This window comes from Cryptotermes secundus, unplaced genomic scaffold, assembly GCF_002891405.2.
Source record: "Cryptotermes secundus unplaced genomic scaffold, Csec_1.0 scaffold197, whole genome shotgun sequence".
NCBI lineage: Eukaryota > Metazoa > Arthropoda > Insecta > Blattodea > Kalotermitidae > Cryptotermes > Cryptotermes secundus.
This window is the reverse complement of record NW_019744107.1, coordinates 1,732,090-1,745,279: the sequence shown is the minus strand read 5'-3', so window position 1 is coordinate 1,745,279 and position 13,190 is coordinate 1,732,090. Positions and strand designations below refer to the sequence as shown.

Here is a 13,190-nt window from a genome sequence, read left to right as displayed (position 1 = left end):
ACTATGCTGCTACCCTTCTGTCTTTACCTTTGCCCAGTTATGGCAGTCATACTTCCATACACTTGTATTACAGAATTCTACATCAATACGATGCCTGAACTGTCCACTGTGGCTTGTCAGATGATTGAGGAATTAGCTGCCAGGAAATTTCTAACTGTACCAATTAGAAAAAGGCCTTAACATCCCCCCCTCCCCAACCCCTAAAGCTGCATCAGTTCCTATCCAATTTATACTTACAATTACCTCTGCAATCAGACAGCAACTTACGTATCAAAACCAACTGTTATCTACTCATGACTGTGTATTCCCTGCATGTGCAATTACAATGTATACTCTCTAAGCGAACAAGTCTTCGGCTAAGGTCTTGCATAGGAATATGGCTGTAACCACAAAGATTTCAGTCTTCTGGGATGTGACACCATGTAGTCTGGTAGAATGTTACCAACATTTCTGACGAATTTGAGGCCTCCATCTTCAGGGTCTTATCACTTTATGTGCTCCTCCAAAATTGTGGTAACATTCTACCAGCCTACAAGGCCTCACGTCTAAGAAGACAAACAGTTTTTCAAGTTACCAGGTGTTTAGAAAAGCCCACTGTCAATTAATCCAAACTGCCACATGCTCATACTGTATGCAGATATGAGAGCCACAGTTTACAGGACGAGTTTCAGGAAAGAGACATCATTGGCTGTACTTTATTCGATAAAAATTAGCAAAAGAGAGGTAAGGTGCAAGCTTACACAGTCCATTTTACACATCAACAAAAACTTTACCAAATGTTTGTAACTTCTAATACTTCTGTAAGACATATATGAAAGTGATTTAGACCAATGGAAGTGGAAGCTGATATAATGCTTTAGACAGGTTTCATTATGGAACTCCCATATCACACTCCATCTAAATGCATGTTGCCTGTGAGAACTGCAACATACAATGGGAATATAGACACAGTTCTGTCACATAAAATGCTAAATTTTCTGAGCCACGAATATCAGCTTTGTCAAGCTATCATTACACGCACCAGCAGGGGGTGTTTTCTTTGATTCAAAGCTACATTTTCACACACATGTTAATTACATATTTTCTGAATGCATAAAGCGTTTAGGCGTTATTCGCTCCATTACCTACAGGTTTTCCTCCCTTGAGTGTCTGTATGTACTATACTTTACTTTAGTCAGGTCCAAGTTGGAATATGCCTCAGTAGTTTGGAACTCCATCACCTCGACTGATGCCAATAAGCTTGAGCACATCCAGCAGAAGTTTGTGTCTGTCTGTTTTTATCGTTTTTTCCCTCATATTCCATATACTTATACTGATGCTTTAGAGAAATTAAGTCTACAATCTTTACATAAACAGAGACATCACCTTGATGCACTTTTTTTTGTTCAGGTTTTTGTCTTAAATCCTGTGCTTCTCTTTTGGAAAATGTTAGCCTTCGTGTTCCTCCCAGTAATCTTTCGGACTTCTCATTGTTTGGTGTTTGTCCCTCTAATAAAAACTGTCCTCCTGCTCGGTGTGCCTATGTTGCCAACACGGTGGGTAGATATCTCAACATATTTGCAATCGGAACATTTTCTGTTAATCACATTGAACCTAAAATTGTTAATAATATTTGATAATACTCCTAATATGTATTATGTGTGTGTATGTACGTAAAATTTAATTTAAATTCGCTTAGTGGGGGGTCCAACTCAACACGGCGGCCACTAATTATGCTACTGTAGCCTGCCTTGGGTGATTATGATGATGGAGAATTTGGTAGCATGGAGACGCAGGGGAAACCGAAGTACTTGGAGAAAACCGCCCCAGTGCCACTTTGTTCACCACAAATCCCACTTGACCAGACCCAGGATCGAACCCAGGCTGCTGTAGTGGAAAGCCAGCGACTAACCGCCTGGGTTATGGCGCGGTTTGTGTATGTATGTATATTCGTCTTGTTTTATTTTTCTCTCCTGTTAACTTTAATTTTTCTTGGAATTATTATCAATTTATTGCTATTATGTAGAGTCTCAATTTTGATTTGGTTTTTAATTATTTTTGTGTATTTCTATGTACTCATGCTAACCTTTCAGTTGGCTTCTATGCTGTTAAGTTTGCACGTAAATAAACATGAACTGAATTATTATTATTACGATGTTGAGCTGCCACACGAATAAATAAAAATTAATTGGGTTATTGTTATTATTATTAACTTCTATGTGTGTATGTATGTGTATTGTCCTTTCTCACCACAGAATGGAATAACCATTCAAAATGTACTTATTTTATTTTTCTACCCTGTTAATGCTAACTTTATTTTTTCTTGGAATTATTATTAATTTATTGCCATTATACAGACTGTCTTATTTTGTATTTTGTGTATTTATATGTATGTGTGCCAACTTTGTAATTGGCCTCTGTGCTGTTATGCTTGCACGCAAATAAACACAAACTGAATTATTATTATTATTATTATTACTACACAAGATGGCATAACCATTGGAAATTTACATATTCAATTTTTTTTCTCCTGTCAATGCTAACTTTATAGTTTTTCTTGTAATTATTATTAATTTATTGCCCTTGTATAGAGAGTCATATTTTGTTCTTTAATTATTTTTGTGTATTTCTATGTACTCAGGCTAACTTTGTAATTGGCCTCTGTGCCATTAAGTATGTGCATAAATAAACATGAATTAAGTTGAATTATTAATTACATTAATTGCATTAATGTGTCTTTGCTCCAGTGCTTACATCTAATTAGTCTTTGACTTTATGTTGTGTTTGTCCATATGCAATTAATTTGATTTGTTTCACTCTGGTCCATCACACTAACAATTACCAAGACAAAAACAACACCATCCAGTGTGACTATTTAAGTTTTATCATTTGAAAACTCATCACCCTTATATGTTTCGATGCCTACGGATCATCCTCAGAGGGCATCAATACTTTTTCCGGAAACTACTATTACAGTTGGTGTTAAATTATATACATACATAATGTCTGAAATACACAATGTACACAATGTTAACCTTTCACAGTCACAGCAGCCTTCCTGGTATTAAAAATTTTAAGTTTTTTAAAAACTTTAAACTGTGACTGTGAAAGGTTGAACACTGTGTACATTGTGTATTTCAGACATNCGATGTCTGACAACCCTAGAGGCCTCCACAGCCTGTTACAGGGATAAGTTTACTTCTAAAGTTCTTTCCTTTATAAGGAGAAACAGAACTACTATGGATTGGTGATTACTCCTTACAATATCCACCAGTTTTGAATATACAAACAAGTTTACACATTATCAGATTTTAATCTTTCACAATGTTGAAAATCTTATTCTGGTCTCCTGAGTTATGACACTGTGTTGCCTGGTAGATGGTTACCAGAGAACATACTGTCCCTGGCTTCAACAGACCAGCAGAAAACTTTGGTAACCATGTCATAAGCCAGAAGACCATGAAGGAATTTTACATAAAAACTGATATCAGGCATAATGTTACATTGCAGCATCCTGTTGCACTGCTTAGTTCTGACTTTGCATTTTGCTTTGATGCCATCTGTGTGCAACGTCAGTTAACATTCTTTCACAGTTTTCTCTTTGTTTTCACTACATGTTTCGGCCTAACTGCCCATCTTCAGGTGTACAGGTTGTGAAGAAGGAACCTGCTGCTTGCTGTAATGCTGTTTTGTTTCTGTTACATGGAGGCCTCAGATTGGCTCTGGTTATGTGGGTTAACCATCTGTTGTTTATTTAGGTGTCCTTGAGCTGGGCATGTTTGTTGTGCTGTGGTTGATCATCAACACAACAAATTCCTTCCCCAACAAGAACATTCAAGACAGCCACAGCCAAACAAAACCATGAAGAAAACACCAGCAGCTCAAGGACATCTAAATAAAAAACAGATGACTAACCCACATAACCAGATACAGTCAAAGGCCTCCACGTAACAGGAACAAAACAGCATTACAGTAAGCAGCAGATTCTGCAATCACAACAACCTGTACACCTGAAGATGGCTTGTTGGGCTGAAACATGTAGTGGCAATAAAGAAAAGCAAGTGAATATTACTCAATGCTGAACATCGAAGGCATCAAAGGAACACACAAAGTCGGATGATATCACGTGCATGTGTTATCCTCCTGAAGCAAATACAGTACAGTAAAGCAAGAGAGGCAGTTTGTTGGACAAATAAGTATCAGTCTGACATGGTCACACACATCAAACTGACAGTTCTTCCTGTAATACTGTAATATTATCTTCCTGTCATGTTTCGGTCTTGACATGCATAGATTTTCACTTCTGTCTTGACTTGCACAGATTTTTACTTCAGTTCTGACATGCATAGATTTTCACTTCATTCTTGACATGCGCAGATTTTCACTTCAGTCCTGATATGCACAGATTCTGGTGGCATAGCCGCAAGAGAAAAGGCAGCCTGAAAGAGCCATGAATGGAAGATAGGAAAGCATAATGGACGTCAGAGAAATGTTGTAATATGATCGTTATGACTGTACAGCAATAACTACTTCATCTTATGGCAGACAAGTCACTTGAGGTCTCGTGCTAGTAGGTCACAGGCCTGAAACAATTACATGAATAGCATTAAAAAAGAGATTCTGATTTGCATGTGATTCTGTATGTACGATTTCAAATGTTATGCACTTTTAATTTCAACAGAATGTAAAACTTCTATGTGGCTTGTAATGACACAAAAAATTTATGGTTACATAATATTCCTGCATGATAATACTTGGCACCCCCCACCTCCACCCCCAGAAATATGTTTACTGGTATTATCATATTCAGTTTTTGCCTCAAGATTGAAAAATACAATTCAATGGTAAATATGTGAGACTTTTGACAAATCTGTCAATACAGATCAAGTATCTGCTGGTATACATACTGGCCTAAAGAAAAGGTACTAATAATACCCATACACTAAGTAAATTTTGTTTAAAGATATCTCCATATTAGAACACTGTAAATATATATAAAAGTAAAGACTTCAGCTCCTTAAAAATGGGAAATTAATTTCCATTCCCTTACAAATGAAAGCCATGCAATACTGCACTACTTATATATAAAAAGTTTCATGGAAGAACTCATGCTTATTTTCCATTTCCAAACTCCTGTCCAACCAAAATTCCCAGGCAGTAATTATATAATTTTGTACTCTACATTTCACTTACTACAGGCAGAACACCATGATATCCATAGCCACATTTGTATTTTCACTGCTTCACACACTTTGATGTCGGTACAGCTTTTATAAAATGCAATTATCTATATTAGATTATTAGCAGGGACAAAATATTGGTTCTAGAGGAACTGGAAACAAAACGGAACAAGAATATTCAAGCACAATAATAAATGTCAAGAACAATCAGCTTATAAAATGAAAATCCTGATCTTCCCCAGAACTTGAGTCATGTATCAGTTCCATCATTACAAGAACAGTGTTAACATTCTCCTCAACAATAAAATATGGCTACAAACCACTCAAAAGACTATGCAAGGCATGGAGAATTGATGGGAGTCAACATAAACTTTCATACTGCAAAATTATTTGCAAAGAAAGTAACTGAAACAGTGAAGCTTCATTACTTACAGTTCACTATGACCAAGCTGATACTTACCAACAAAGAACAGTGTTTAACACAAAATTTGTATCTACTTTTAAACTCTCCTACAACACCAAATTTCATGAGCCAAATACAATACAATAGTACTGAATAATACAAGTCATAAGAACGCTTATCGCTCAGTTCATTTATTATTTTTACAGTGTAGGTGAGTATTTTATTTGTTAGAAAAGAGTTTTAGTCAGTCTAAATTATATATACCAAGAATAAATTAGCCTCATAGTGTTGGATAATATAAGTCATGAGAATGCTTACTGCTCAGTTCAATTCTCTCTCCAGGAAATAACACTTCGTGACTGCTTCTGGGAATTATCTGCCTAGTACCATCTTAAAGAAGATTCAAGACCACAGAAACTGCCTTCAAGATTGCTAAATTATTATAGTCATTTATTATTATATTGTCATATTGAATTGAATGGCCGCGCCACAGCTTAAGCAGTTAGTCGCTGGCTTCCCACCGCTGCGATCTAGTCATGTGGGATTTGTGATGGACAAAGTGGCGCTGGGGCAGGTTTTCCCCGAGTACTTCGGTTTCCCCTGCCAATCCTCATTCCATCAAATCTCCATAGGCATTACCACCAGTAAAGGTACAATAGGACATATGGAGGATTTAAGACCACAGAAACTGTTTTCAAGACTAATTATACTGTCATATTATTATCTCTGTATTACTATATTATTATTATTATTATTATTTATTATAATTTGGCATACTATTTCTGTATTATTATATTCTTATTACTATTTAGTATTAGTATTAATATTAATCTTTGACTTGTCCCATATCATGTATAATGATTCATGGATGAAATAAAACTGAATTGAATTGAACTCNACGCGTATACTTGACAAATATTTTTCATCGTACATCTTCGTGAATATATAAATTTGAATCATATAGACTCATATTAGAGGTGCCGCTGCAGTTCTGCATTTGGGTTATGGTTGAACGTGTCGGTACGTCAGCTCCTTTAGGTGGTTCACAAACGTAAGCCCGTCACTGTAATCGAAAAAAATTAACAAACTCACAGTTAGTATGCTGTGAGATGAAACAGATATGTCATTTGATGACAAAGTTATAGATGAAGAAAGCAGTCTTCTGGGATTTGGCACCGTGTATATAACCACATATACACGGTGCCAAATCCCAGAAGACTGCTTTCTTCATCTATAACTTTGTCATCAAATGACATATCTGTTTCATCTCACAGCATACTAACTGTGAGTTTGTTAATTTTTTTCGATTACAGTGACGGGCTTACGTTTGTGAACCACCTAAAGGAGCTGACGTACCGACACGTTCAACCATAACCCAAATGCAGAACTGCAGCGGCACCTCTAATATGAGTCTATATGATTCAAATTTATATATTCACGAAGATGTACGATGAAAAATATTTGTCAAGTATACGCGTCTCCTGCTTACTGAACAAATTTATATCAAATCATCACAGCATACACAGAAAGCTTTTACATTACAAACATCTAACGCCACACTACCTCAACGTACGTAAATATTACCGAATATTACTAATTAATTAAAATCCTGTAATCTTAACTGAATTCAACAAAACCAAGCTCCTTCCGGGCCCTTCCCAACTGACACAAATGTCAAGCGAATCGAAAGTAATTCTAACAACATACGTTGCCATACATAGCACTTCCCACCACATTACACCTTTGCTGTTTGAAATGAACTGTGTTGTCATTGGCCCAAATTCTCCAACGCATACAGCGATTATGAATGGTCGAGATGATCACATGGTTTGGCTATTGGCCTTTCGTTACCTTCGTGACATCTGTCGTCGGGATTATGACACTATCTGCAGATGGAGGCAGGTTTTGAACTGCTTTTATATATTGCTAAGATACATTAGATCTCAGCTGACTAGCCTGGATAGCTACGCTGTTTTCAAGCTAGTTGTCATGTGCAGCAATGACCAGGCTAGGTTATTCTTCAGGAATATATATGCTTGTTCCACAGCTATTAATCTAGCCACTTCAAGTCCCTGTCAGAACCTAAATTCTATGATAATTAGACTGTTCTTGGGCTGGATAAATTTTGGCTTGCTTGCTGTGGGTGAGGGATGGGAGTAATGGGCTATTTAAGCCTGGAAACATGGGAAAATTAGGCTTTTCTCTTGCCTTAGCTAGGGCTCCTGCTAGTCTAGGCAAGGCTCATGGTGGCTGAATGTCCTGACTGTACAGTTCAGGGCAGGATCAAGTCAGACTGAATATCTCACACTAATGCTAGCTAGTCTAGGCTCAGGCTATATAACTGAGGTGGGGTATCTTTCTAGGTTAAGGACTATGGAAAACTTGGATAGGCTGTACTGGTAAAGAAAAGAAAAAGAAAGGTAAAGCTATCCCATTAACAGGCTGTGTAGGCCCGTAGTGTTGTGAGTCTTCAAGGCTCTCGCATTTTGTAGAGAAGAATCAGCAACCATCTTTATTATATCTCTGCAGTCTTAACTTATAAAATATGGGCAGAAGAGAGGAAAAGGAATGTGTTTCAAATGTATATTGTATGGGCACATCTGGTATCAAAAGAAACTTTTATTCAATATGAAAATAAAATTTATTTTTCTGAAAAATCCTACTCTTGAAGCAGCTGTATATTCACATTTTACAAAACTGCAGAAAACATAAGATGGCAGTTTTTCCTGGATTTCATCATTGTGAACAAAGCAATATTCATTTTTGTTACAACATGAAACAGTTTGAGAAGTACAAACTAATAGGATTCTTCAGCAGTTTTACAGTAACATTCCTTCTCTAACAAGCAACACTACTCAAAGTGTCAGTCAGTATCCATTTCACTTTCCAAATGAATTTCACATGAGTGTGAACAAATTTGTTCATATTCATGTACTCCAGAACAAAGAGGAAGATATGCCACTTTCTAATGTAATAAGAGCTTCAGAGAGTTTGCAAATTAAACAAAGAATTACAAATCTTACAAATTCTTATGAGAGGCCTCTTTCGACTACAGTAATGCAGCCAGGGAATGACACAAACAGCTTACCTCAACCCAGTAAAAAATGCTAAATCTCTTTTCCCATGTTAATTTGTGTTGTGCCACTTTTCTGGCACATCTCAGCGAATCACTGATTCATTCATTTATTATATATGAATCAGTGTATCACTGATGTAAATAGAGCTGTTTATACACAGCCACGNACACGATGCCAAATCCCAGAAGACTGCTTTCTTCTTGATTTATATGTTTTCATTTATACTGAAGACGAATCTATCCTATTAATTAGTACAGTAAACCACATTTACTTGGCATGTATAGAGAATGGGGTCTGCCAGTTACATTATTCTGCTGTTTCCACGAGAAAAGTTCTTGCAGAAACCCAATTTATAATCAAAATATCATGTCCTTTCTTTAGTTCTTGCATGGACTATTCCCATACAATACTGCAGATTGACAAATGAAAGATTTTAAATTCACAAGATCACAAATTCAACTAGTCTCTGCTGAAATGGCATCTGCATAATGGGTAGTGCTGCTAGTGGAAGCTGGGAGGACTATTGTATAGTGAGTGAAAATACTCATAATTTTTTAATTACTTTATAATTTTCTTAGAATTTTTTGCCAGCTGAATGAAAATCCTGGATGCATGGACACCAGATAAATAGCAATTTACTGTTTTGTAAATTTGTAACTGCAACTCAGATGGCATACCTGCTTCCTTCTATGGACCTACAGTAATATTTTCATTCTGGTACATATTCACAATGTACACTCCCCTTTTACTGTCACATATCACGGAGAGGCAGAAATCAGCACACAGTTCTGGCATCTTAAGAAGAACAGTTCTCTACAGTTCCTCATAACAAATTGGCACAGGCAAGATGGTACAGCCGTAAAATAATGCCCTATCTTGAAATTAAGATCTCTGTGTCACAGATGGATGATCTTCACGACAATGCAGGATCCATGAATCTTCTAAACGCTGTTACCTCCTGCTATCTGATATTAGTCTTCTCTTGATGAGGTTCCAAATAAATTGGAGTGACATTCGATGGTTTAAATTTTCTGAAATAAATAATATTCTCTGTATTAACAAATCACGCATAACTAATAAAAATAACTGTCATGCTTGTTCATATATTCATTCTTATAACCCCTGAACATAAAATATCAGAGTCAGAAACAAGCATCGATGTAGTCCTAAAAGTAAAGTGCTTTGGCACCCTGGCACACAGCTCCAAATTGAAATAAATGGACAGGAATCCTGATTCAAGGCAGTTCTTGTTATTTGCATAATGCTAACTTTGCTCTTTTAATTACAGAAACCTTTAAAACACTGATCATGAAAACTGTGTCTTTTAAAGAGGCTGAGAATTTGATCTCAGGGGTAGAGATCAAAAATGAAATAATGTAAAAGGGTTTTTACGTTTAAAGACTGTAAAACCTTCAATAAAAATACATTTGAAATGATCCTTTCAAGAATTTTCATGAATACAGAACTGCATTATTGAAGCAAAATTGTAATCTGTGAGGAACGAATGAAAGAAGTGTAGATTTTAATAACAAGTATTGAAGTTTGACAACACTGTCCACAATAGAAATGTTGGAGATGCGCCCCAGCACCCAAACAGCAACAGGGCACCACCCAGGACCACCCTGCTTTAACTGCAAACCTAAAAACAAGGTATAATTTTGGAACCAACTTATATCAAACTATGCAATCTGAGACGCATGGGATAGTGAATACTGCAGTCTTTTGGTATGTGATGGTCTGTAGCTTGTTAAATACCAATAATGACAGAAGAACCTACTGACTGTCATCATAAACTGCCCAAAAAACAGGGGCACTAAAGTTCATTTAAAGAGATGGTAAACAGTGTCCAAATCATCTCCGACCATACATCATACCTTGGGTAGGCAACCTTATGAAGAAAATGAGATCTCCAATAACATGATTCAGGTTCCAACTGTGTGTTGAAAAAAGAAACTAGTTAACTTCTGATGACAATGTAACAATCTACATTAGGATATGATGAGGACCGTCAAAAGGATTGATCATTTCACCGAGACTTGTATTAGCACTACAGTATTCATATTTGTGTTTCTAGAAGTCTTACTTATGAATACTCTGAGTACAGCACTCCTATGATAAGCATTTCACTGCCCTTCACTACTCTTGTGATAACCCCGAACATCAAGGTCCCAGATCCTGAAGCACTGAAACAATTTGCAGAATAATGTTATGTGAGTACTCTATGAAGCCCAATGAAACATCAACATAGGATGACTGAATACAGAGCAAAATCTCACTCAAGAAAGAAACTGCTACGCATGCTCACTATGTTCTGCTTTGTTGCAAATACCTAATTTCAATAACTTGATACAGTATATATGTAATGGGGTACTAAAAGTGGTAGGATAAGTAAGCACTATGAGGTGCTGCTCTCTAGAGGAACATTATGACCATTATGCATCAGAGGAGGTAGGGTGAAGAGGAGGAGGTTGGTGGAAGTAGGGGAAAGAAGAGGTATGAAGAAGTGGCATGACGAAGAGCATGAAGTGGTAGAAGTCAGGAGAATGGGAAGGTTGGAAGTGAGTGAGGAGGAAATATGGGGTGGAGGAGGTAGGGTGACAAGGAGGAAGAGGGTGGGAAAGAAAGCAGGAAGAGGAGACATGTTTGGAGGCAGAAGAAAGAGAGAGGAGGGTTATCTCTCTCTACCAACAGCACAGCATGTCTGGAAGGTGAATAAAATGAAATGAAATGAACTCATGCATTTCATTATGAAATCCTTGGGTTTTTAGCTCAGGATATTTTTTCAGTAAATGCCCTGTTTTTTAACTATTAAGGGAGGCTTTGTTTTTCATTTGAACTGTTTAGTTCATACAAACAAAAGTACCCATTCATGGTACAGGATATAGTAACTTTCCTTGTCAATGTCACAATATATAGCAGCCAAAATTATGCAGAAGGGATAACAGTCCAATAACACAAACATATGAACACTTCATATCTTAATAAAGCATACTCATCAGATTTAAACCTGGGTATGAGGATAACAATTTTATCCAAAACTTCATTCACCCTTGCACATTGCTTTAATATTTGTAGCCATTCAACATACTGGCACAAATGCAGGGTACATTTCTTAATAGCTTTGGGTGTTATGCATTGGATTTGTTATAAGAAACAGACAAGAAAGTTACAATTTTATCTGTTACAGTAATGAACTGGATGGGAGATCCTAAGAAACAATTCAGATTTAATAACAAATTTAATACAGTAAACATGTCATTCACCTAGATTTCAATGTGCTACATGAAAAGTTTTGGGTCAATGATAATCTTACACGGGGGTCTTACTGTACCATCAGAAAAACAGAATTTCATATAACTGTTGTGTGGACTAAATTTTTAAAGTCTTAACAGTGTTCTGGTTAAGATGAACTGAGGTATTCCTTTACACATGAATGTCTATATCTTTTGCTTCATATTAACTAAAATGCTTTCTTACACAGTGACAAAAATTATGAATATTCCATAAATTATAAAGGAATGTCAACTAAATTAAGAATAATATGCATTACCTGTCAACATGTTTAAGCTTCACATCTGGCAAGGTATTGAAAGAATGTTTCTTGAAGTAGACGTCTTGGAAGTAGGAATTAATGTTCAGACCCGAAGCACCGAAATGGTACGTCCGAGGGACGTCTGGAATCACACACTCTCTGCCTTTCCGAACCTCAGGTAGCCGCATCCACATATCCCAGTCCCACATCTGTACATGTAACACAAAACATAATTCTTATACTGGCATTATGATCAAGAAAGTTATTTGATCCCAAAAATGTAATCCATGTAACTGAGATAAAATTATAGCAATATATAAAAGCTTCCCCTCGTTGGTGTCTCCACCTTATTGTGGTGAGGGGGTTTGAGTATGCCAAGGACCCTGAGAGCTATACCAGTGGTAGCATAGCTACTGGCAGGGCCTCCCTTGCTGGACAGGTCAAAGGGTAGACATCAGACGAAGAGAGACACCAAAAACCAAAAACTGATGCCGAAAGCAGCGTCGTCAGTAGCGACTTGAAGCACAGAGCAAATGATGCTTGAGATGATTCAAGTTCGTATAGCAACAGGCGTGACCAGAGTGGTTTGAACGGCTGCTGTACTGCGATGTGGAAAGCAAATGGAAAAACTACCATATTATCACTTTTCCTGGATAGTCTCTTTCCTAAAACAGAGATACCATGTATGTGAGATGTTTCCTCTGGAGACAAAACAATCTGGAGGTAAACTACTCCCCCAATCGGAACTCTGGGGGGGAGTGTTTCTAGAGGAAATGTCATGCAGACGTTACAACAAGAAAAAGTGCGAAGATCAGAAGGAACATCATGGATACAAGATTGGAACATGGTACAGAAGAATCGAAAGGAAAATAGAGGATACACTTGGAGAAGATCAGTTTGGATTTAGAAGAGGAAAAGGAACCAGGGATGCAATTGGGATGATGAGAATTATAGCAGAACGAACTTTGGAGATAGATGAAGAACTGTGTGTTTGCTTCATAGACTGGCAGAAGGCATTT

The 13,190-nt window shown here is 36.9% G+C and overlaps 1 protein-coding gene and 1 long non-coding RNA gene across 10 annotated transcripts in view; both read right to left on the bottom strand.

Moving 5' to 3' along the window:
* Window positions 1-3,884: 3,884 nt before the first annotated feature.
* On the bottom strand, window positions 3,885-6,084 carry LOC111874389. Its single transcript, XR_002844554.2, has 2 exons — window positions 5,173-6,084; window positions 3,885-4,562 (listed from the first exon to the last, which is right to left on the bottom strand). It is a non-coding gene; the product is annotated as an uncharacterized LOC111874389 (long non-coding RNA).
* A 2,814-nt stretch (window positions 6,085-8,898) lies between these two features.
* Window positions 8,899-13,190, bottom strand: part of LOC111874375 (alpha-1,3-mannosyl-glycoprotein 2-beta-N-acetylglucosaminyltransferase-like) — an 18,350-nt gene continuing 14,058 nt past the window's right edge. For 8 of the 9 annotated variants that reach the window (XR_002844549.2, XR_002844545.2, XR_002844547.2 and 5 more), the window contains 3 exons: window positions 12,190-12,380; window positions 10,723-10,822; window positions 8,899-9,670 (listed from right to left, as the gene is read on the bottom strand). Coding sequence is in view for 1 of the 9 variants with exons in the window: in XM_023869834.1 (XP_023725602.1) it covers window positions 10,723-10,822; window positions 12,190-12,380 (291 nt within the window). In the remaining 8 variants the exon portion in view is untranslated. The remainder of the gene's footprint in view (window positions 9,671-10,722; window positions 10,823-12,189; window positions 12,381-13,190) is intronic. The other variant, XR_002844550.2, reaches the window with a different exon arrangement.